This window comes from Anolis sagrei, chromosome 7 (genome assembly GCF_037176765.1).
Source record: "Anolis sagrei isolate rAnoSag1 chromosome 7, rAnoSag1.mat, whole genome shotgun sequence".
Classification (NCBI taxonomy): Eukaryota; Metazoa; Chordata; class Lepidosauria; order Squamata; family Dactyloidae; genus Anolis; species Anolis sagrei.
The window spans coordinates 16,641,200-16,667,807 of NC_090027.1; the positions used below are offsets into that span (position 1 = coordinate 16,641,200).

At 42.3% G+C, this 26,608-nt stretch overlaps 1 protein-coding gene across 2 annotated transcripts in view; it reads right to left on the reverse strand.

Moving 5' to 3' along the window:
- The window catches only part of PKNOX2 (PBX/knotted 1 homeobox 2), a 475,342-nt gene that overhangs the window by 43,069 nt on the left and 405,665 nt on the right, over nucleotides 1-26,608 (reverse strand). For both annotated transcript variants that reach the window (XM_060786950.2, XM_060786949.2), the window contains one exon: nucleotides 6,029-6,158. In XM_060786950.2, the coding sequence (XP_060642933.1) occupies nucleotides 6,029-6,158 (130 nt within the window). The remainder of the gene's footprint in view (nucleotides 1-6,028; nucleotides 6,159-26,608) is intronic.

The following is a 26,608-nucleotide window of genomic DNA, read 5'->3' on the forward strand; positions in this document are numbered from 1 at the left end:
AGCGGAGAATAATCAGAAGTGGTATTGCCAGTTCCTTCCTCTGAAATACTGGGACTGTGGCACAGTTGGCTGGGAATCATCTGCATTAAGATCACTACTGACTGGAAGCCGGCTCGGGTCGGAGTGAGCATGCAACCAATTTGTGTAGCTTGCTGTCGACCTTTGCCACCCGAAAGACAGTTGCATCTGTCAAGTAGGAAATTTAGGTACCACTTATGCAGGGAGGCTAATTTACGACACCATAAAAATCTCCAGCAAGCATTCAAAGAATGAGGAAGTACTTCATCAGTGTCACAAATGGTCAGTGAAGGGACAGCTCCCCTGGTGGCCAGAATACCCTCATGAATATAATAATAATAATAATAATAATAATAATAATAATAATAATACCTTTATTTATACCCTGCTACCATCTCCTGAAGGACTTGGTGCGACTTACAAGAGGCCAAGCCCAAATACATCATAAAAACATAACAACAATACAACAATAAATAACTCATAACAAAGCAAAACAATACAATAATGACATGACACATTTAAAACCTGTGGCAGGGCCAAATGTAAGGATTAAAATTTAAAAAATGTTGGGCATGTCCAAGGGAAATAGGATGGATATTTTAGGGATAGGTGGACGTGCAGAAAATTCTAAACCCTGCAGGGTGAGAAGGGTGGAATATAAATACTGTAAGTAAATAAATAAAGTCCACGGCAACCAGGATTTGTTGACCCTCCCTCATCCAAGAGCTAGAATATTGCAGTTATAACATTGAGCTACACATCTGGAGACGAGGGTTCAAATCCTCATTCAGACATGGAAACTTAGTGGGAGACCTTAGACGAGTCACATTCCTCAGATGAAGGAAAGGCAAACTCTCTCTGAACAAATCTAAGTAAACTCCAAGATAGGTTCAGCTTTGGGTTGCCATCATTTGGAAATGGCTTGAAGGCACACAACAACTCCTCTCTTAATAATAGCCAGGGATCACACTGTTTAGTTTCCAAGTTCAGTGAGGATCTAATGCCCTTAGGTCCTGAGGAACACATATTGGAAGAAAATTACTACATTCTCATCTGTGGCTATATGATCTCATATGCAACCCAATAGTCTTACAAATAAGGGCCAGCCGGAAAATGCTGGAGCTATATCACACTCTTGTCTTTTAACTTCAGATCAGTGGTGCCCAACCTGTGGGTCGGGCCGCGAGACCTAAAATAAGTTCTGCGACTCTAGATTATTAAATACAGTTTTCTGTGGGTGAGCAGATGGTGAAAGAAAGCCATTACGGACAGTTTATTGGGTCTCGCGTACTACTTTTTGTATTTTTTTCAACCTCTGCCCCCTCCCTTCCTTTTTCTTTTTTACAGGAGCGTTAACAAAATCCATAGCCCAACCTTCTTGGTGTCTCATTTTTAGGCCTGTTCCTGGGGCTATTTGGGGTGCTGATTCATAAAATTGCATTGGATAGACCACATCAGCTCTAGATTATTAAATATGGTTTTCTGTGGGCAAGCAGAGGGTGACTATTGGATGGCCTGTGTTCTGTATCAGAAACTAGAGCTGATGTAGTCTATCCAATGCAGTTTTCTGAATCAGCACCCCAAATCAATCATCATCATCATCTTAATTACTTATTAATCGCCCTCCATCCAAGATGCTCCAGGCGATTTACATAGCAGAAATTATACAGGATAAAATAACCAAACCAAATCTAAAGTTTACCAAAAAATGATTTGTAACCCTTTTGGTACTAATGTTGGAGAGTGGTCCCTGGTCCAAGTGGTCCCTGGTCCAAGGGGCCCTGGTCCGAGGGGTCCCTGGTCAAAAAAAGGTTGGGAATCACTGGCACAGCTGGCTGGGAGTCAGCTGCATTAAGATCACTATTGACCGAAAGGTCATGAGTTCGAAGCCAGCCCAGATCGGAGTGAGCTTCCGACCAAAATTGTGTAGCTTGTTGTTGACCTTTGCAGCCCGAAAAACAGCTGCATCTGTCAAGTAGGAAATTTAGGCACCACTTATGTGGGGAGGCTAATTTAACTGATTTACGAGGCCATAAAAATCTCCAGCAAGCATGCAAAGAATGAGGAAGTACTTCATCAGTGTCACAAACGGACGGTGAAGGGACAGCTCCCCTGATGGCCAGAAGCTAGAATGTTAAATATCCTCTGAGTGTCTGTCTATATATGTTGTATATCTATGGCATTGATTGTTTGACATATATATGTACATTGTAATCTGCCTTGAGTCCACTGTGGGGTGAGAAGGGCGGAATATAAGTATTGTAAATAAATAGATAGATAGATAGATAGATAGATAGATAATGATAAATAGATAAATAATGATCCCATAGCACTTTGTCCTCCAAAGCACTTTACAAGTCTTTAGGTCTGCTCATATGCCCTTCCACAAACACCACTATCACCTTTTCGTCCATGTCCCAGCATTACTTCCAATTTTAATTTTACATTTGGCCTTCCCACTGTTTCTAATTGTGTGTTGTCTTATTGATAATGTTGTATATTTTATTGTCTATGTTTTTTTATTGCTTGTATTGTTGTTTTATTGCTTGTATTGTTGTATTTGGGCTCGGCCTCATGTAAGCCGCACCGAGTCCCTTGGGGAGATGGTAGCGGGGTACAAATAAAGTATTATTATTATTATTATTATTATTAATAATAATAATAATAAATAAATAGATAAATAAATAAATATATAACCAGTATCCTTCTACCTCCAACAAACACCTTTCTGCCCATGCCCAATACACACACAGTGTTCAAAGGGTTAGGACAAACACAACAGACTCTGTTTTGTTTTTGGTTGACAGCATATTTAGAAACTGTTCATAAATGAAAAGCAATATATCAATTCAGTGCTACATAAGGCTTTGGCACTGCTGAACAAATGGACGATTCCCATCTGATGGAAAACTCATTTATTAAAAGATGGTTGATAGCACATTTGGTGCCACAAATGTTAGCCCTGTTTCTGGGTATATGCGACCTGATGATTCCAAAAATGGCACGTTTTCCCTTATCACCTCTAGTTTTTGAGATACAGTTGCAATCTGTTCATCCATAGAAAATCATGACAGCCATATCTAAGAAACTAGAGCTGACGTGGTCTATCAAATGCAATTTTCTGAATCATCACCTCAAATAACCCTAGGAACAGGCCTAAAAACCAAGTCAACGAGAATTTTGGTTTTTTGGGCTGTATAGTTATTTCTCATAACAGCAATAACTGTTCGGATTGTACACATGAGAACTAAAAGTGTGGCAACTGTAGGCTCACACTAATCTAGGGCAGTGTTTCTCAACCTTCTAAATGCCGTGACCCCTTAATACAGTTCCTCATGTTGTGGTGACCACCCACCATAACATTATTTTTGTTGCTACTTCATAACTGTCATTTTGCTACTGTTATGAATCGTAATGTAAATATCTGATATGCAGGATATATTTTCATTCACTGGACCAAATACCTGATAAGCTCTAATTTGAATACTGGTAGGGTTGGGGGGCATTGATCTTGTCACTGGGGAGTGGTAGTTGCTGGGATTTATAGTCCACCTACAATGAAAGAGCATTCTGAACTCCACCAATGATGGAATTGAACCAAATGTGGCACACAAAACTCCCAACAGAAAATACTAGAAGGGTTTGGTGGGCATTGACGTTGAGTTTGGGAGTTGTAGTTCACCTACATCCAGAGAGCACTGTGGACTCAAACAAAGATGAATCTGGACCAAACATGGCACAATGGAATTGAACCAAATTTGGCATACAGAACTCCCATGACCAACAGAAATTACTGGAAGGGTTTGCTGAGCATTGACCTTGAGATTGGGAGTTGTAGTCCACTTACATCCAGAGAGCACTGTGGACTCAATGATGGATCTGGACCAAACTTGGCATAGATACTCAATATGCTCAAATGCGAACACTGATGGAGTTTGTATAAAACAGACCTTGACATTTGGGAGTTGTAGTTGATGGGATTTATAGTTCACCTACAATCAAAGAGCACTCTGAACCCCACCAATGATGGAATTGAACCAAACTTGGCACACAGAACTCCCATGACCAACAGAAAATACTGGAAAGGGTTTGGTGGGCATTGACCTTGAGTTCGGGAGCTGTAGTTCACCTACATCCAGAGACCCCTGTGGACTCAAACAATGATGGATCTGGACCAAACTTGGCACGAATATTCCATATGACCAAATATGAACACAGATGGAGTTTGGGGAAAAAAGACCTTGACATATGGGAGTTGTAGAAAGGGTTTGGTAGGCATTGACTTTGAGTTCAGGAGTTGTAGTTCACCTACATTAAGAGAGCCCTGTGGATACAGGGCCCCATGACCAACAGAAAATACTGAGTTTTCTGATGGTCTTTGATGACCCCTCTGACATCCCCCAGGAGTCCCGACCCCCAGGCTGAGAAACACTGATCTATGAACCATCAAGGCTATTAAGATCTTCCGGGGGGGGGGGGGCTCCTCTCGGTCACACCACCCTCACAATCACGGTTGGTGGGGACGAGAGACAGGGCCTTCTCGGTGGTGGCTCCCCGGCTTTGGAACTCCCTCCCACTAGAGGTTAGATCTGCCTCCTCCCTCCTGACGTTCAGGAAATTACTAAAAACCTGGCTCTGGAATGTGGCATTCGAGGACTGAACCTAGAACCTTTCCTGTGATTAATTATGATGAACTGTGACTACGAACATGAATATGACTGACTGGATTGACGATTTGGCGTAGGAAACTGTAATGATGTAATGATAATGATGATGTATTGTCGAAGGCTTTCATGGCTGGAATCCCTCAGTTCTTGTGGGTTTTTTCGGGCTATATGGCCATGTTCTAGAGGCATTTCTCCTGACGTTTCGCCTGCATCTATGGCAAGCATCCTCAGAGGTGAGGTCTCAATATCCACGGGATCCCGGCTAAGGAGACCATCCATGGTGGACCAGCATCACCTCTGAGGATGCTTGCCATAGATGCAGGCGAAACGTCAGGAGAAATGCCTCTAGAACATGGCCATACAGCCCGAAAAAACCCACAAGAACTGAGGGATAATGATGATGTTTTTATTGTACTGTGTTGTACTATTTTAATACCTGTGGTTCTTTTATATGATTGTATTTTATATGTGCTGTAAACCGACCTGAGTCCCTCGTCGAGGTTGAGAAGGCCGGTATAGAAAACCTCTAAATAAATAAACTAAATAAATAAATAGGGGAAACATGCACAAAGATATATATATATATATATATATATATATATATATATATATATATACTGTATAGACTAGTATAGTGTTTGGGGAGGTTATGTTTTCAGACTATGACTCCCAGATTTCCTAAAGGTATCATGGCTTCTGGCCACAGTGTATGAGGAATTCTTTCCCAGATCCTCCAAGTTATTGCTCAGCATGAAGGTTTGTAGAGAGTTGAAAGCACATTTGTCAATTTATACCTACAAAAATTTCTATAATTAGCAAGCATGATAAGATAACAGTCTCAGTTTTCAAGTGGCGGGTAAGTGCATTCAGCTGAATGTGCTTATAAACCACAAGGACACCTTCACACTGAACATTTGATTGTCTTTAGGGGCATTCAGCTACGTATTCAGGAGCTTTATGTCTGCATTGGCTCTACCAATTTTAGGAATCATACAATTGGAAGAGACCACAAGGGCCATTCAATCCAATTCTCTGCCATGAAAAAAAACACAACAGATCACCATCCAGTCTCTGGTTAGTAGAACCACAGAATACTAAACATCTGCACATGGATAATAATGCTGAAAAGGGTCTGAACAAGTTAAAAGTGAGCTGTGGATCTGCAGAAGAAGGAATGAGTCAAGAGACACACGTGTACACACAAATATCAGAGCCAGTTTTCAGGTTTTCCATCTTGAATTACGCATTGTTCATCATATCTTGTTATTGAAGGGAGTTAAAAATACCAAGCATGCAGAAGACGCAACTAACATGGTCAATGACGTATGCTCCACGCCGCCCACCTGACACAACTTGTGAGTTGACCGTTGTCATGGAGATATTCCCCTGCTGCAATGCTGAGGCAGGTACCACAATTCCTTGGGGGTTGCTGGATACTGCAGTCATGGAGTTAGGAGAATTCTGCAGCATCTCCTAGAAAGGGGCAGACACAGAAAAAAACCTTGACAGGCTGTCCGTTGCAATAGTCTCGCGTTGAGCTACACAGACATAATACACGATCATATAGATCAGAACATATTATTAAAACGTATGATAATAATAATACATTTTAATCATGAATTATAATTATATCTCACATTTCCTCCAATAATATCAAGGTCATATATTTATCTGTTTAATGTATATTCTAGCTTTTCCGCTCCCTTGGCAGCCACCTCTCCACCAAAGTCAATATCGAAACTGAAATACAACACCGCCTGAGCTCTGCAAGTGCAGCATTTTTTTGAATGAAGCAGAGAGTGTTTGAGGACCAGGACATCCGTAGGAATGCAAAGGTGCTTGTTTATAAAGCTATTGTCCTCCCAACTCTGCTACATGCCTGCGAGACGTGGACTGTCTACAGACGTCACACGGAACTCCTGGAACGATTCCATCAGCGCTGCTTCTGGAAAATCCTGCAAATCTCTAGGGAAGACAGGCGGACAAACATCAGCGTGCTGGAAGAAGCAAAGACCACCAGCACTGAAGCAATGGTCCTCCGCCATCAGCTCTGCTGGACCAGCCAGGTTTTCCAGATGCCCGACCACCATCTCCCAAAGCAGTTGCTCTACTCCAAACTCAAGAATGGAAAATGGAATGTTGGTGGACAGGAAAAGAGATTTAAAGATGGGCTCAAAGTCAACCTTGAAAACTGTGGCATAGACACTGAGAACCGGGAAGCCCTGGCCCAGTTGGAGGTCAGATGTGACTCGCAGTACTGCAGAATTTGAAGAGGCATGAATGGAGGGCGAAAGAGAGAAATGTGCCAAGCGGAAGGCGCGTCAAGCCAACCCCGACCGAGACTGCCTTTCACCTGGAAACCGATGCCCTCACTGCGGGAGAAGATGCAGATCAAGAATAGGGCTCCAAAGTCACCTACGGACCCACCAGAACACTGATCCTGGAAGACTATCCACTGATCCTGGTAGGCTATCGGTCAACAAGGGATTGCCTAAGTAATTCTAGATTTTCTTCAGCATAGGCCCCATGTTCTACTTCACCCCACAACAACCCTATGGTATTTATTTATTTATTTACAGTACTTCTATTCCGCCCTTCTCACTCCGCAGGGGACTCAGGGCAGATTACAATGTACATATACATGGCAAACATTCAATGCCATAGACACACAACATATAGACACACCCACACACAGAGGCTATTTAATATTCCAGCTTTTCCCATGAGGGGATTCTGGCCACCAGGGGAGCTGTTGCTTCACCGTCCATTTGTGACACTGATGAAGTACTTCCTCATTCTTTGCATGCTTGCTGGAGAGTTTTATGGTGTTGTAAATTTAGTTAAATTAGCCTGCCCGCTTAAGCGGTACCTAAATTTCCTACTTGACAGATGCAACTGTCTTTTGGGTTGCAAAGGTCGACAACAAGCAACACAAATTGGTCAGAAGCTCACTCCGACCCAGGCTGGCTTCGAACTCATGACCTTTTGGTCAGTAGTGATCTTAATGCAGCTGACTCCCAGTCAGTTGCGCCACAATCCCGGTACTATGCTTTGTAATCTTGCTACAGGCTTGAATTTGTGGGAAATTATGAGTCTCTTGCTTAGAAAATTCTGCTTCCAAACACTTCTAATCAGCTCCCACAATATGGTATTGGTGACTAAGACTTTAGTCTTGTTTATACATTGTACAAGCCAAGGAAGACCCGGTGCATATTTCAGAAGAAGGGACTGGCAAAACCACCTCTGAGTACTCCTTGACTAAGAAAACTCTCTGAAAAATTCATGGGGTCACAAAAATTCATACACTGACAAAAGACGATTCCGAGGAGGAAAGGATAAGACTTTGGGAAGATCATTTGAAATGATCAGTATGGACAGAGCTTGGAAGTACAACAATATACTATTTTTCTTTCATCTTTTTTTCTTCCATTATTCTTTTTTTCTTTTCCCCCTCTCTCTTCTCTTCTTCCCCTCTTGCTTCTTTCCCCCCACTTCTTTTCTCTCAAATATATTGTTCTCACACTTTCCACGTAAAAGGGGGAAAATTACTTTTCCATTATTATTATTATTATTATTATTATTTTACTGACACAAAACACAGTATGTCACAGCAAACAAGATCTATATGCTGAATTTTGTAGCAAAAAATCACAAGTTGAACACTTCCCAAGCTCCTAGGACTGTGTGATTTATTTTCGAATGATGTGCGCAGATCCAAGTCAGGTGGCCTTTTGCAGTTGACAGATCATGATTTTGTCAATGTTTATTGTTTCCAAATGCCGGCTGAGATCTTTTGGCATGGCACCCAGTGTGCCAATGACCACTGGGACCACCTGTACTGGTTTATGCCAGAGCCTTTGCAGTTCTATCATCATCATCATCATCATCATCATCACCACCACCACCATCATTATTATTATTGTTTTTATTATTACTTTTCAATAAAAATAGTTTTAACCAAAGCAAAAATTCATGGGGTCATCTTAAGTGAATGTTTCTCAAATGTCCTAATGCTGCAACCCCTCATGTTGTGTTGACCCCCAACCATAAAATTATTTTTGTTGCTACTTCATAACTGTAATTTTGCTACTGTTATGAATTGTAATGTAAGAATGTATTTTCATTCGCTGTACCAAATTTAGCACAAATACCCGATACGCCCAAATTTGAATACTGGTGGGTTTGGGGGGTGATTGATTTTGGCATTTGGGAGTTTTAGTTGCTGGGATTTATAGTTAACCTACAATCAAAGAGCACTCTGAACCCCACCAATGATGGAATTGGGGCAAATATACCATACAGAACTCCCATGCCTTGGAGGGACACGCTGGCGCACACCAGTGGACACAGACCTTTAGTTTTGGAGTTGTAGTTCACCTACATCCAGAGAGCTCTGTGGACTCAAACGGTGATGGACCTGGACCAAACTTGGCACGAATACTCAATATGCCCGACAGATGGCCATCCAGCCTCTGTTTAAAAGCTTCCAAAGAAGGAGCCTCCACCACACTCTGGGGCAGAGAGTTCCACTGCTGAACGGCTCTCACAGTCAGAAAGTTCTTCAACATGTTCAGATGGAATCTCCTTTCTTGTAGTTTGAAGCCATTGTTTTTGTGTCCTAGTCTTTAGGGAAGCAGAAAACAAGCTTGCTCCCTCCTCCCTGTGGCTTCCTCTCACATATTTATACATGGCTATCATATCTCCTCTCAGCCTTCTCTTCTTCAGGCTAAACATGCCCAGCTCCTTAAGCAGCTCCTCATAGGGCTTGTTCTCCAGACCCTTGATCATTTTAGTCGCCCTCCTCTGGACACATTCCAGCTTGTCAATATCTCTCTTGAATTGTGGTGCCCAGAATTGGACACAATATTCCAGGTGTGGTCTAACCAAAGCGGAATAGAGGGGTAGCATGACTTCCCTAGATCTAGACACTATGCTCCTATTGATGCAGGCCAAAATCCCATTGGCTTGAAGGGACTTGCTGGCGCAAAACTCTCTCCAGCCTTGCAAGCTCTCCATCTCCTGCACATGCGCACCACACTGTCATGCATCAAGCACGCCTGCTCTCCCCTCCCTACTTGAAGTCTCAGTCCTCCCCTTGGCTGAAAGGCCAGCCAGTCACAGCAAGAAGAGGGCTTTTGGTGAGAAGATTCAATGTCTGTTTCCAAAAAGGAAGAGAAGGACAGGCAGAGAGATCTTCAGCTTTCTCTGCCAAAAGGGTTCCTAAGACCATCAGAAATATATGTTTTCAGCTGGCCTTTGGCGACCCCACTGAAACCCCCTTGCAACCCCCAGGTTGAGAAACACTGCCCCAAGTCAACAGGTGACATGAAGGCCGGGGTGACATGATTTGGCCGGGGTGGTCCATGCCTTGGTCACCTCTAGATTGGATTACTGTAATTCGCTCTACGTAGGGCTGCCCTTGAAAACAGCTCGGAAATTCCAACTGGTTCAACGGGCGGCGACCAGGATGTTAACTGGCACTCCTTACAGAGAGAGGTCAACCCTCCTGTTTAAGGAGCTCCATTGGCTCCCGTTTACCTACCAAACTTAATTCAAGGTGCAGGTGCTTACCTACAAAGCCCTAAATGGTTTGGGACCCGCCTACCTGCGTGACCACATCTCCACATATGAACCCACATGATCCCTTCAATCATCTGGAGAGGCCCTGCTCGCCATCCCACCTGCGTCGCAGGCGTGTTTGGTGGGGACAAGGGACAGGGCCTTCTCTGTGGTGGCCCCCTGACTTTGGAACACCCTCCCAAAGACATTAGACTAGCACCCACGTTGGCAGTCTTTAGGAAGAACTTGAAGACCTGGCTATTCCAATGTGCCTTTCCAGAATAGGATAACCCCAGCACTATGTCCCAGAAGCACTTTATTAGAGTTTAAGACTCTCTGCACATTGCACTTGCCCAGAATCCCAACATACATACCTCCTGTCATACCCAGCACTTTTTAATCTGTACCCATCATTGGCCCGGCCCCTGGTTTTTATTGCGTAATAGTGCAATGTTTTGTTATAGCTTATGTTTTTAATTTGCTTTGTATCGTATTGTCTGTTGTTATTGTCTGTTGTTGTTGTGTTGAGGCCTTGGCCTTTGTAAGCCACATCGAGTCCTTCGGGAGATGCTAGCAGGGTACAAATAAAGTTTAATAATAATAATAATAATAATAATAATAATAATAATAATGGCACACAGGTATAAAAGCCATCTGCTCCTCTTGGCTGCCATTGGCCTTGAAGGCAAGACACACCTCTTGCCAAGACAGCAATTCTCTACCAGGAGCTGGCGGCACTATCAGTTTACCGCTTTGCAGTGTTGGGAAAGCCCCAAAGCAAATGATGCTGAATAGAATGATTCAATTATTAAAGAAGACATTCTTGTCATTGTTTGTGATAAGAGGTCAGCATTCAATTAACACTTTTTCGTAGATGATTAAATATTTGTCTTATCTGGGTAAACCCATACGGCATGACATTACTTTCTCAACATCGTGGCTCTGCACATTGTAAACAACGTAACAGTGCCTGGAAAAATGCAAGAGCCTGAGCAAACAAACCAGCACAAACACATTTTGGATTGCTTTTTAATTTCTTCTCTTCTCTTTAATATCCATGAATTTGTTATAGAGATGAGATCCCATAGATTTCTAGCCTGGCTTACCCATGGGGATAAGTTGTGTTGCTTGGCTGCTTCTTACAAGTTACTTTTTAGGCTGCCTTGGCCAGATCCTAATGTTCTGCATTTTCCAGATTAATATAGTGACATTCCCTCCAGCTGTCCCAATTTTGCAAAGACCATCCCAGTTAATCCTCTGCCACCCATTTTTTCTTTTTTCTTTTAGTTATTAAAATAGACATATATTTATAAGTGTTTGTTGCATACAGTATAATATTTTCCAGCTGTCAGTGTTTCAATGGTACAAATAAAAGCATCACAGCATCATAGATTCTAAAGTAATACCACTTCCTCCTTGTCTGCAGTTTTATAGGATCCCCTATGTGCCTTTTTTGAACATGCCAGATGAATAACTAGAAAAGAAATTTGGAAAAAAATCTATTTTTCATGACAGTGGCAGTATATGCTAGATATTGGAAAACCTCACAAATACCTCCCTTCGAAGAATGGGAGAAATACATTATAGATTTGCTAATAATGGACAAAATAATTGTACTCTTAAGAGGAGAACAACTAGAGAACTATTAATTAATGGCAAAATAATAATAATAATAATAATAATAATAATTTAAATCCTCATAATGTGTCACTTTTTCCAGTTGTTTCTCTTCAATCCTGCTGTCACCTGGGATTGAAACATCGACAGTCCATACTTTGTTTTTTAACACGATCATGAGGTCAGGAGTATTGTGCTCCAAAACTCTGTCAGTCTGAATTTGGAAGTCCCAGAGTAGCTTGACGTGTTCATTCTCTGTAACTTTTTCCGGCTTGTGATCCCACCTGTTCTTTGTTGCAGGCAGATGGTATTTGTGGCACAAGTTCCAATGAGTCATCTGAGCAACGGTGTTGTGCCTCTGCTTGTAGTCTGTCTGCGCGATCTTCTTGCAGCAGCTGAGGATGTGATCTATTGTTTCATCTGCTTCCTTGCAGAGTCTACATTTGGGATCTGTAGCTGACCTTCCTATTCTGGCTTTGATGGCATTGGTTCGAATGGCTTGTTCTTGGGCTGCGAGAATCAGGCCCTCTGTCTCCTTTTTCAAAGTTCCAATTGTGAGCCACAGCCATGTTTTTTTTCTTTGACAATTTGGCTCTCAATTTTTCGCAGGAACTGTCCGTGGAGAGCCTTCTATTGCCAGTTTTCTCTTCTGCTCTGGATTGTGTTTTTACAGTATTCACTCTCTGTCTTTTGCACTTTAAGCAGTTTACTACTATTGGCTTCCCTCAATTTTGGTTCTTGACTGCCTTTCCAATAATCTGCCACAATATGAGGATTTAAAGATCGAACTGCAAAGACTCTGGCACAAGCCAGTCAAGGTGATCCCAGTGGTGATTGGCACACTGGGTGCAGTGCTTAAAGACCTTTGTCTGCACTTAAACACAACTGGTGCTGACAAAATTACCATCTGCCAGTTGCAAAAGGACACCTTACTGGGATCTGCATGCATTATTCGCCGATACATCACACAGTCCTAGACACTTGGGAAGTGTCCGACGTGTGATCCAATACAACAGCCAGCAGAGTGTCTGCTGTGGAGTCATCTTGCGGTGTTTCAAATAACAACAACAACAACAACAACAACAACAACAACAATAGCAAACTAAAAGCCACCCACTTGCTCAATTGCTTTTTAAATGTCCCAGTTTGACTCTCAGCCTTACCCAGTCCTACTTTCTGATCAGTTGCTGCAAACTGATTTAAGAGAATAAAAGTAATTTGCATTCAATTGACTAAGCAGAGATGGGAGTAGTGTCCCATCTATACTAACTTGGAATTTGGGCCTGATGTGACATGCTGGATTCCAGAACAGGCTCAACAGCATTGTTTAAAGGGACTTCCTCAGCTACCACGGAGAAGAGAAGGAGTTCTCACCATCCAGCTGCTGTGAACAGTTTGATGCCACCAGGCAAAAGGCTACATACTACTCCCTGCTCCCCAAGTTGCAGTAGTCCCCATCCATGACAGGGCATTTACTGTTTCCTCATCACTCGGGGTCCTTCCACACAGTTATATATCCCAGAATATTAAGACAGAAATCCCACAATATCTTTTTTGAACTGGGTTATCTGAGCCCACACTGCCATATATTCCAGTTCAAAGCAGATAATGTGGGATTTACTGCCTTGATATTCTGGGATATAGGGCTGTGTGGAAGGGCCCTCAGTCTGATGTCAGTTAAGGCAATGGGGTGCTGAAAGAGGGCAGCGGATGGGTGAGGAAATCCTTCCTCCTTTCCTCCTCTCTTCCCAAAACTCCCCTTTGCACTGACTGATGTCAAATCAAGACATGGGGAAAAGGTAGGTGCTTTATTGTGGCTTGGGAGTGCTGCAACATGGGGACATGGGGAACATGGCATTGCCATTCCATGTCCCTAGCTCCCCTGAGATGGCAGACAGGACAGTTGTGCCTGATTCTGGTTGGGAACTGGCCCAAGTGTCTCCACTGCCCCTAAGTGAGGGGAAACCCCCGGGAAATGCTTTCCCCCAACTTTGGGTAACCCAAAACAATTCTGCTTTAAGGTTACAAAAGTAAACTATGCCATCTCTCCTTGCTTATGCATGTCTTCCTCATTAATAGCTTTGCCATCCTGGCTACACTTTGATATTATTGGGCATGCATGGCCACAATATTATAAATGTTAAGTGGGATCATTTCCTTTTTTTTTCTTTGCTCGATTGTGCAATCAAATCTGCACTGCCCATGTACAAGTGGGAGGGGTCAGCATGCCCAGGGAACCCCAAAAGAAGAAGGTAACAAACCCTACAAAGGATGACACCTCCAAAATAACCCATATGAGAGCTTAAACTGACAATTTCATCTCTCATGCACTACTCTTCTATATCATAACTCCAGAAAGGTCAAAATCACCTGTATGCTTAACTTGTTTGATATAACCTTTTACATAATAAAGCCTCATTCTTGCATAATGATGTATACACAATGCAAATGCAAAAGGCACTGCAACTGCAGGCAAAATATATGCCTCTAGTGCTTCCTGGATTTTACTTATGGTGAGGAACTGATACTTCTGCAATAACCGATGTGCAGTTGGAGTCCTCTGAAATTTATATTAGCTGATTCATTTTCCATGCAACAGGACTACAGATGAATGAGATATAGAATTGCCAGACTGATATTTCTGGCGCACATATGTCTGTCTTAATCTAAGACCTCCAGTGCACTACATTTCCTCTTTTATATCGTTCCCTTGCCCGGGAGAAGATGGCAGCTATACCTAGATTTAAGTGTAAATACATGTAGAGGTTGGATTTAATATTCTGTGAATGAGCACACTAGATAAACATGCTTATTCAAATGTTAATGGAATGCAAACATAATAAGATTTGGGGGAGAAGAGAGCCTTTGAAAGTGGTCTCATGAAGCCACAGTGAAGCTAAATGGAAGGGCTAATTTCAATAACAACTCCTGGTGTGTAGAGAGAGAAGGGGAGATAACATGATTATTGCACATATAAAGGTATTGTTTTATATTGTCAGTAATGACTAGGACCACAAGTCTTATCCAAAGGTGAGTTCTCTCAAATGATGTTGGTAAACTACCAAAGCCAATGACCTCAAACATTGGTGAAGGATCTTGGAATGGTGAGAGCTTTAGCCTGGCAACATCTGAGGTCCCATGATTGAAGGAGGCTGCTTCAAATTTTAAAGTGGATTCATTCTTTAGTGTGATGAAGTAGTTTCTACCTATTTTTGCCTCTTGAGGGCATGGTTTAAAAGCACTATATTTTGTGAGAGAGTAGATGTTTTGGGGCAACTGAACTAACACTTCTGAGACTCTGCTGTTTTTGTGAATTGGCATAATCTCTGTTCCTAACACATCAGAGACAACTAGGTTATCAGTCTAAAGGCTGAGAAACTTAATTTGCCTTGCATAAGTACATGTGGATATATACCACTGAGGAGAAGATTTTACTCAAATGAGGTTTTGGATTTTCTCTGGAAGATCGTACTTTACAAAAGGGTTAAGATTTTCCAAATGGTGTGAATGCCAATTGGCATTCGAATGCCAATTAGAATGCCAATTAATCTCCAAAAGGCCACATTTCCAAAAGGCTATTTTCATGTACATTATGTTCTGTAGTTGATGGTGGTTGATAATGGAAGGGTTAATGTAAGTCTTAGTTCTAAAGGGTTGAGTAATCTGTAAGAGTTCATGGGTGAAAGCAATTATGGGTGGAGGTATGCAAGAGATGGGTTGCAGCTGGGTGTTTCTGGATATAAGGAGCTAGCCTTGGGACTGATCTTTGGAAGAAAAGTATTGTTTTATCTTGGTGGTAGATGCTGCTGGTTTTCCTCCAGGTTTGTGGATTTTTGGTGTCCTGACCTGTCTCCTGAACCTTTGGAATCCTGGAACTTTGAATCTTTGGACTGGCTTTTGACTATGGTATAGACCAGGGGTCCTCGAACTAAGGCTTGAGGGCCGGATACGGCCCTCTAAGGTCATTTACCTGGCCCTCGCTCAGGGTCAACCTAAGTGTGAAACAACGTGAAAGCACACAACAACAATCCTGTCTCATCAGCCAAAAGCAGGCCCACACTTCCCATTGAAATACTAATGTTTATATTTGTTTCAATTGTTCTTCATTTTAATTATTGTATTGTTTTTAAGTGGTTTTTTTGCACTGCAAATAAGATATGTGCAGCATGTATAGGAATTCATTCTTTTTTTTCTTCTTCAAATTATAATCCGGTCCTCCAACAGTTTGAGGGATTGTGACCTGGCCCTCTGTTTAAAAAGTTTGGGGATCCCTGGTATAGACTCTTGATCTCTGGACTTTGTTTATTGAACTCTCGGTGTTTGACCACTGGATTGGAACTTTTGACTACGGAGTTATCTTGAACCTGCAATAGTGTTTGCTGTCAGTTTTTGTTTATTTTGTGGCTGTGGCTGAGTGCTATCTTTGGTTTATATTTTGGACAGCCAGGAAGTAAGTGCTGTTTTAATTAAATTGTTTTATACAAACTGGGTTTTTGTTTGGTTCACCTCTGCCTAAACATTGGCAGAGCCCTGGCAACGTGACAGCTATGGAGATTTCTCGTTATCCAAAAGGTTATGATCTCTGAAAGCTTTAGGGAAGAAGGCATGCCAAACAGCAAGGAACATAGTACTGATGATAACACAGATTATATTGGATAGTGTCTCAAAGGGAAAGAGAATGTTATATGGCACCTCCAACTCCTCGTGCCAAATCAGTCGTGCAAACGAATCCGACATCCATCATTCCAATGTCCTTTGCCAAATCCTTTTTTAGCTGAATACTTTGCATGCTACGAAATGGAGGCTGCCTAGTTCAATTGACGCAGTTGGGAAGATGAGAGCCCCCAACATCCTGAGCCAGGCTTGAGCATGGGGTTTAATATGCATTTTTCTCTCTCCCTGAGACAACTTATTCCTCTCTTCCTCCCTCCCTTTGTAACATGAATCTGAGTAATTAATAACCTGAGAAAAACATTAGCAAGCTGCCTTCAACAAAGCTGGCAGCGAAGCGGAATTTTTATCCTGCTGTATCATCTTCCAGCAGAGAGCATGCTCACCATGAGTAGAGATGATGCCGCTTCTATTTCAAGCTGCCAGGATTAATTCTGAACCATGAAGAATTTCACACTCCTCTTCCTCTTTCTTGTCTACATCCTTCCCTCCAAAGAGATGTACTTCATGCCTAGTTGCTACGGAAAGATCCCTGACCTGAGTTTTCCATTTGCTGCATTCCCAGCTCCACTTAGAGGCCATCCTTTTCTGGAGCCCCTTCCCCACTTGCAAAATGTGGAAGCCGAAATTAGCTCCCCGTTCCTCCCTGGCCAACTTGAGGGACAAATCTAGGGTCAAAGTATACCTTTGCCAAATTCATGCATTCTGTCCTCAATGGCAGAAGCAGCTGGAGATGACTTCATGCTTTTCTCAACTGTATTTAGGTTGAATAACTCTCAACATTGTTTTTCTAAACTCTGCTTTTAAAGATTGTATCTCAATTTCACAGATGGAAAATTAAAAGAAGAGAGATTCCCACAGAGCTCGAAAGAAGCACAATTAACCAATTTTGTCAGTACTTTCCAAGAAGTAAAATGTTGGCAGCAAATCCATGGTATTTAATACTAGGCATAGCTGGGAAAGCCAGTCAGGAAGAAAAGAAAGAAAGAATACTACTTTTTCAACTATTATTCACACGTCCCAAAGTGTTTTAGGGAATTATTCAGTACAGGAATCTATATAAATAAAAATGTAATGTTCGTTTGTGGGATTAACATAACTCAAAAACCACTGGGCGCATTGACATGAAATTTGGACACTACATTACAGACCAACGAGTTACTATGACTCTAGAACCCTCCCCCCAAAAAACAGCAGAAAGGACTTAAAAAACCCCAAAAGCTAAATGACAATACAGAAAAAAGGGAAGGAAGGGGAGAAAGAAAGAAAGAAAGAAAGGAAGGAAGGAAGGAAGGAAGGAAGGAGGGAAAAAAAGAAGGAAAGGGAAAAGGAAGCATGGAAGCTAAATGACAATACAGAAAAAAGGGAAGAGGGAGGGAAAGAAGGGGGGGGAATGAAAGAAAGAAAGAAAGAAAGAAAGAGAGAAGGAAGGAAGGAAGGAAGGAAGGAAGGAAGGAAGGAAGGAAGGAAGGAGAGAAAGAAGCATGGAAGCAAATAGTGAAGGAAAGCGGTAGAGAAGGAAGAAAGGAGAGAAAGGGTAAGGAAAAGAAAAAGAGAGGGAGGAAAGAGGTAGAGAAGGAAGGAGAGAAGGAAAAAAGGGAAGGAAGGAAAGAGGGAGAGAAGGAAAGAAGGAAAGAGAAGGAAGGAAAAGAAAAAGAGAGGAAGGAAAGAGGTAGAGAAGGAAGGAGAGAAGGAAAGAAAAAAGGGAAGGGAGGAAAGAGGGAGGGAAGAAAAGAAGGAAAGAGAGAAGGAAAGATGAATGGAAGCAAAGAGCGAAGGAAGGGGAGAAAGAGGGAGGGAAGGTTGGCCACAGCAACGCATGGCGGGTACAGCTAGTGAATACACACACACACCTTTACAAGCTGACAGGGCTCTAACCTAGATTAAGGTGGCCAAGGTGATGGGTTGGCCAGTTAAGTGACATGAACAGAGACAGAAAGCAATTTGATTGCAGACTTACCACAACAGCAGCAAAACATGTAAATATACATGAGAAAGATCTGTCAGAAGACCCACATCATGAAATCCTCCACCTTAAGCAAGATCGGTGCTTCCTTGCAAGATTATTCGGTTTTGCATAGAAAACAGTAATCTTGCACACAAAAAAAGACTCATATATGGTTACCTGAAAATAATCTGGATTTCTTTTGCATAAATACCTTGTGTCAAAGAAAACACAGGTATTTCTGTGCAGTTTTATTTCCTGAAACACTAGGATGCGTGAACACAAGGGAAGAACTGTTCTTAAGTGGCTGTGAGTCCTGAACTGGAGAAAAGCCAAGTTGTTGTTGTTGTTGTTGTTCAGTCGCTTCTGACTCTTTGTGACCTCATGGACGAGCCCATGCCAGAGCTCCCTGTTGAACGTGGCCACCCCCAGCTCCTCCAAGGTCAAGCCAGTAACTTCGAGGAGGCCATCCACCTATCTAGCCCTTGGTCGGACCCTCTTCCTTTTTCCTTCGCTTTTCCCCAGTGTAATTGTCTTCTCTAAGCTTTCCAGCCTTCTCATTACGTGGCCAAAATACTTCATCTTTGCCTCTAATATCCTTCCCTACAATGAGCAGTCAGGATTTATTTCCTGAAGTATGGACTGGTTGGATCTTCTCGCTGTCCAAAGCACTCTCAGAACTTTCCTCCAACACCACAATTCAAAAACATCTCTCTTCCTTTGCTCAGCCTTCCCTATCGTCTAGCTCTCACATCCATAGGTTACTATGGCGAATACCATTGTTGTTGTTAGTATTATTAAAATATTTTTATTCCATCTTTCAGTAAGAACAAGCAAATAAGCTCAGGGTTCCTATCCTTGTTAGCACTTTCTTCCTTGTGAGGCAGAGTGTTGAAATGTGTCTTCACTGCACATCTGTAATAGTCTGATGCCACTTTAACTGCAAAGTAATGGCAGAAGCTATGAACTACAGCATTTCTTGCAGAGAATTCTAAGGGTGAAACCTCATTACAAATTCCAGGATGGGACCCAGATGGTCAAGTGATATCAAACTGCTATACCAGCATAATGCAGATAGAATTTTTTTAATCATGTCAGAAGCTACTTGAAAAACTGCAAGTCATTTCTGGTGTGAGATAATTGGTTATCTGCAGGGACATTGCCCATAGAATCATAGAATTGGAAGAGACCTCATGGGCCATCCAGTCCAGCCCCATTCTGCCAAGAAGCAGGAAAATTGCATTGAAAGCACCCCTGACAGATGGCCATCCAGCCTCTGTTTAAAAGCTTCCAAAGAAGGAGCCTCCACCACACTCTGGGGCAGTGAGTTCCAGTGCTGAACAGCTCTCACAATCAGGAAGTTCTTCCTCAAGTTCAGGTGGAATCTCCTTTCTTGTAGTTTGAAGCCATTGTTCCATTGTGTCCTAGTCTCCAGGGCAGCAGAAAACAATCTTGCTCCTTCCTCCTATGATTCATCTCACATATTTATACATGGCTATCACGTCTCCTCCCAGCCTTCTCTTCTTCAGGCGAAACATGCCCAGCTCTTTAAGCCGCTCTTCATAGAGCTTAAAGTCCAGATGTTTTGCAATTCTGTGGGAGGCTTCTCTCATATCCCTGCATGGGAAGCTAGAGCTGACAAATGGGAACTCACCCTGTCTTGCAGATTTGAACCACCGACCTTCAGGTCAGCAGTTGAGCTGGCACATGGGTTTAACCCATTGCGCCACCACGGCAGATAGAATGAAAAAGCAACTAACGCTTCTTATTTTTCTCACTATAGGCATTATCCAGGTGGACAGAAGTCAATGAAGAAGAAGTCTGCCAGTGGCCTTGCCAGTATTATTTATTTATTTATTTATTTATTTGTCGTGTCAGAGCATCCAGTCCATTATATTACATTGATAACAGAACAAAGCAAACAAACAGAAAAAATACACAACTTGTGAGTTTGGTAGCTGGTTAAATGTCCTTTGACCAGTATCTGGCCACTTGGAGTGCTTCCAGTGTTGCTGCAAGAAGGTCCTCCATTGTGCATGTGGCAGGGCTCAGGTTGCATTGCAGCAGGTGGTCAGTGGTTTGCTCTTCTCCACACTCGCATGTCGTGGATTCCACTTTGTAGCCCCATTTCTGAAGGTTGGCTCTGCATCTCGTGGTGCCAGAGCGCAGTCTGTTCAATGCCTTCCAAGTCGCCCAGTCTTCTGTGTGCTCAGGAGGGAGTCTCTCATTTGGTATCAACCATTGGTTGAGGTGCTGGGTTTGAGCCTGCCACTTTTGAACTCTTGCTTGTTGAGGTGTTCCAGCGAGTGTCTCTGTAGATCTTAGAAAACTATGTCTAGATTTAAGTCGTTGGCGTGCTGGCTGATACCCAAACAGGGGATGAGCTGGAGATGTCTCTGCCTTGGTCCTTTCACTATTGGCTGCTATTTCCCGGCGGATGTCAGATGGGCCTTGCCAGTGGGCCTACTGGAGCATGATCTTGCCATAGGTGTCCAGCTATGACTATGTTCAGACTACTCCTGAGAGTGGGAAAGGGGATTTTAGCATTGTTTAGAGCAAAAAAAATGTTGTTGATCTATTGCAACAATAAATTTACTTTTCTCTTTAGAATACTATCATCTGAGCTGCACAATGAGAGAGATAAGGAGGCCAGAACAGGCAGCTGGAAGTGCTAAGCTGCTGGTCTCTTGGGAGTGAAACTACGGCTTCTCATTATTATAAGCATTTGCTCAGCACCCATCACTGGGAGTATCTTTGAAAGGTCATGTGGTTTTGAGAGGGAATAATTAACATTTCTGAACTTTTAATGATCAAATACATGCCCGGTGACCTCTTCAGCACTGGGATTTTGAATGATGAGGAGAGAGAAAGACTGAACTATGAAGCTTGGACACTAAATTGCCAGGTGTTCCCAAGCTCTCATTATTTGAACATCAATGTGCAAGACTCTCCCAATGCATTCGCTGCATGCACTTGTGTTGGGATTGCAAGATAAACTTCTATCCAAAATCAGTATATATTCCAAAGTTTAGAAAACTTATTTTTCTGTATTATAACACCTAAAATCTTCAGTAAGCATGGCCACTGGCTGGGATTCTGTGGATGAAAAATGTACACACACACGCACATACACACGCACACACATATACACATACAAATACACACACAAACACATACTAGCTGTCCCCTGCCACGTGTTGCTGTGGCCCAATCTGTGTATATGTGTTTGTGTGTGTATATATGTATATACATGTGTGTGCTAGAGAAGACAATGATGCTGGGGAAAATGGAAGGAAAAGGGAAGAGGGGCCGACCAAGGGCAAGATGGATGTATGGCATCCTTGAAGTGACTGGATTGACCTTAAAGAAGCTGGGGGTGGTGACAGCTGACAGGGAGCTCTGGCGTGGGCTGGTCCATGAGGTCACGAAGAGTCGGAAATGACTGAACAAATGAACAACAACAACAGGTGTATATATTTGTGTATATGTGTATATATGTGGTTTTGTGTATGTGTAGTAATGTATATTTTTTGCTTTTGAAGTCTCTTTTGCTGTGTTTTTCAGTGTTTTTATGAGTGATGGTCACTTGTTGGCCTGATAGGTGTATTGTGTCCAAATTTGTTGTCACTTCGTCCAGTGGTTTTTGAGTTATGTTAATCCCACAAACGAACAGTACATATATATACATTATTATTATTATTATTATTATTATTATTATTTATTTATTTGGAGTGCTTTTACCCCGCCCTTCTCAACCCTCTAGGGGGGACTCAGGGCGGCTTACAAAAGGCACAATTCGATGCCTAACAATTACAACATACAATACACTATACAATACACAAATTTACCACATAATATCACAGTTATATATATATACACACACACACACACATACATACTAGTCATCTCCTGCCACGCGTTGCAGTGGCCCAGTCTGTGTAAATTTGTGTGTATATATTTGTGTATCTGTTTGTGTATGTATATGTGGTTTTGCGCATGCATTCTAATGCATTTTTTTATTTTTTGGCTTTTAAAATCTCTTCCGTTGTGTTTTCCAGTGTTTTTATGAGCTATGGTCACTCGCTGGCCTGAGAGTTGTATTGTGTCCAAATTTGGTGTCAACTGTTTCAGTGGTTTTTGAGTTATGTTAATCCCACAAACGAATATTACATTACACACACACACATATATATGTAAATAAAGTTTCTGTGATTCACTTCAAAGGGCTTCTGTTATGACAAACTTTTTCTGTCATAGAAAAGTGGCACATCCATCTTCACAAAGCTAGCTGGATTGTGGGGTCCCCTAATATACCTGCTGTTAAGTGCAGCAGAAACAATGCAGTATGCAATTACAGCATCCCTGACAGATGGCCATCCTGCTATTACTTAAATGCTCTCAGTGAACAAGAGCCCATTCTTTCTGAAGAAGTCAGCTTCGACTATTAGGAAGTTTCTCAATGAATGTTCTAACAACTAGTCAGGTTTCTGTCCTTCAAACCAATGCAGTTTTTGAAAATGAACACAAGTAGATTGGGTTGGCATTAACTGCCTGTCCACTGAGTTCTGTATTTCCACTGTGAGTCCAGGAAAAGATCCCACATGGATATAGGGGTAGTACTGTATAAAGGGTCCTTGTCTGAGTTCTCTCAGCATATAAAATGCACATATTCTTAAGTAAAGGTTTCCCCTTGACATTTTAGTCTAGTTGAGTCCGACTCTGGGTGATGCTGCTCATCTCCATTTCTAAACCAGAGCAGGCGTTGTCCACAGACATCTCCAAAGTCATGTAGCCAGCATGACTGCATGGAGTGCTGTTACCTTCCTGTTGGAGCGGTAGCTATTAATCTACTCACATTTGCATGTTTTCGAACTGCTAGGTTGGCAAAAGCTGGGGCTAACGACAGGAGCTCACCCTGCTACACAGATTCGAACCGCCAACCTTTCGGTCAGCAAGTTCCACAGCTCAGCAGTTTAATAATAATAATAATAATAATAATAATAATAATAACAACACTTTATTTGTACCCCGCTACCATCTCTCCATGGGACTCGGTGCGGCTTACATGAGGCCGAGCCCGAACACAACAATACAAGCAATAATGACAACAATACAAGCAATTAAAATAAAAACATAGGCAATAAAATATACAACATTATCAATAAGACAACACACAGTTAAAAACAGTGGGAAGGCCAAATGTAGAGTTAAAATTGGAAATAATGCTGGGACATGGACGAAAAGGTGATAGTGGCATTTGTGGAAGGACAAACGAGCAGACCTAAAAAATGTAAAGTGCTTTGGAGGACAAAGTGCTATGGGATCATTATTCCGGGAAGGCACACTGGAACAACCATGCCTTCAACCTCCTCCTGAAGACTGCCAGAGTTGGGGTTTGTCTGATGTTTTTAGGGAGTGAGTTCCAGAGTCGAGCATTATTATCATGTCCCAGCATTATTTCCAATATTTTATGGTCTATGTTTTTTAATTGCTTGTATTGTTGTTATTATTGCTTGTATTGTTGTGTTTTGGGCTCGGCCTCATGTAAGCCACACCGAGTCCCTTGGGGAGATGGTAGCGGGGTACAAATAAAGTGTTATTATTATATTATTATTATTATCACTCATAAAAACACCGAAAAACACAGCTGAAGGGACTTTAAAAGCCAAAAACCAAAAAATGCATTACAATGCATGCGCAAAAGCACATATATATGCGCAGACACACAAATACACAAATATATGCACACATGAAACACATATAAACAGACTGGGCCATAGCAACGCGTGGCAGGGGACGGCTAGTAAATAAATAAATAAGGGTTTGACCCATTGCACCATCGTGGCTCAATTCTGCAGTGTAGATGCATCTTTAGTGAAACTGAATGCAGAAAATATAGTTGAGTGTTTGTTTCTTGGTTATAGTGACATATGATGCTTCCACTCAGCCTTCCAGAACAACACCTTTGCAGGAGCCAACAACATGCTCAACTAATTTTAGCCAAAACGTGTGAACTTCTCCCCAACAGTTGGCGAAACGTGTCATCGGAGCGGCCCCAAAAGTAAAAGAGTGGAGCTCTCCCTCTTCAGCAGAAGAATTCCTTGCAAAATGCCAGGTTGAGGGAAGGAGGGGTTTCCGGCCTCTCTAAGGGCCTGATTATTTCCAAAGACTGGTGCTAATTTTCTGATATGATCCTCACATCTTTGTGAGGCGCTAAATCCTCATTACTTTTCCTGACCGACGCATTCTAATTAGATCAACACTTTAAAAAAATTCACAATAGCCACAGGACGGCTTTCCATCTCATTAACTCCTCCACATATTATTTTCATGAAAATTACTGATAAAAATGTGCATCTCCATTTGCTGGGACTTGGAGCCTCGTCGGCTCATATCTAACATCTCTCTCATCACCCGGGATGCGAGGCGTTGCTATGGCGACTCGCAATAATAGAAACTAATAAATTACAAACGATGCTCGTTGAGCAATTATTGTTCTCCTTTATGCAAGTTTCTTGCTAATTTTGATCATAAGGGAAACTACAATAAAGCAGTAAAGGAATAGCAAGTCCATTTCGAGAGAATATTTGAAAACATGCAGAGGCTGGCTTTAAAAAAAAAGAAAGAAAAAAGATCAATGATTAAGTGATTTAGATATTCCAGTAAAGGGAAATGGGAAATAAACTTTTAAAACCTCTTGAATTCTCCTGTTGGGAAACTCTGCATTTGGGCACCATGGCCTTCACATGACATGTTTCAGCCAAGAGAAAGAAGGATGTATTGTCGAAGGCTTTCATGGCTGGAATCACTAGGTTCTTGTGGGTTTTTTCGGGCTCTAGGGCCATGTTCTAGAGGCATTTCTCCTGACATTTCGCCTGCATCTATGGCAAGCATCCTCAGAGGTAGTGAGGTCTGTTGGAATTAGGACAATGGGTATATATCTGTGGAATGGTTGGGGTGGGGCAAAGAGCTCTTCTCTGCTGGAGCTAGGTGTGGATGTTTCAACTGACCACCTTCATTAGCATTTGAAGGCCTGGCTGAGCCTGGGAAAATCTTTTGTTGAGAGGTGTTAAGATGTGCCTGGTTGTTTCCTCTCTGCTGTTTTGCTGTTGTAATTTTAGAGTTTTTTTTAATACTGGTAGCCAGATTTTGTTCATTTTCACGGTCATAGAGTCATAGAATCAAAGAGATGGAAGAGACCTCATGGGCCATCCAGTCCATGTTTTCTGCCAGTTGCTTCCACGTTGCTAACAAATGACTGCTAGAAGATGTTGTAAGCGCTTTGTTGCTATCGATGTCGACACTGAGGCTTTGTGACTGGAAATCAGGTGATGGAGGAGCTTTAATGGGAAACTTTTCTGGATGCCTCCCTTCTCTTTCATATACCCAAGCGCATCGCTTCAAATCGGCATTAATGCTGAAGGGCACGACTCGTAATGGCGCAAATTGATCTTTTCAAGTATCAAAACATCCGATCAAGTGTCAATGTGACTAATACAAAGATGGCAACGTCTGGAGGGTCACATGAGGGTCCGGTGGATAATCCAGGATTCGAATCTCCTGTCGTGTGTGTACAAATTGACAAAAGTCGCTGGCCCTGTCATCAGATCAAGATGGAAATTCCCTGTGGACCATAATCCCTCCTCTTTACAGGTTGAGATTCACCAACCTAAGTCAAATTGGTTCTCTTAAGTGCCTCTGTTTGTATTCTTCCTCTAGCATCACAGTCCTGATTTCGATTGGTAACTGGGAATAATAGCTGTAGTGATACCTTGACTTAGGAGTTTGAAGGGTCTGGAGAACAAGCCCTATGAGGAGCAGCTTAAGGAACTGGGCATGTTTAGCCTGAAGAAGAGAAGGCTGAGAGGAGATATGATAGGTAAAGGTATTCCCCTGACATGAAGTCCAGTCATGTCTGACTCTGGGGGTTGGTGCTCATCTCCATTTCTAAGCCGAAGAGCCAGCGTTGTCCGTAGACATGGCCGGCATGACTTCATGGAGCGCCGTTACCTTCCTGCCAGAGCGGTACCTATTGATCTACTCACATTTACATGTTTTCGAACTGCGAGGTTGGCAGAAGCTAGGGCTGACAGCGGAAGCTCACGCCGCTCCCCGGAATCGAACCTGCAAC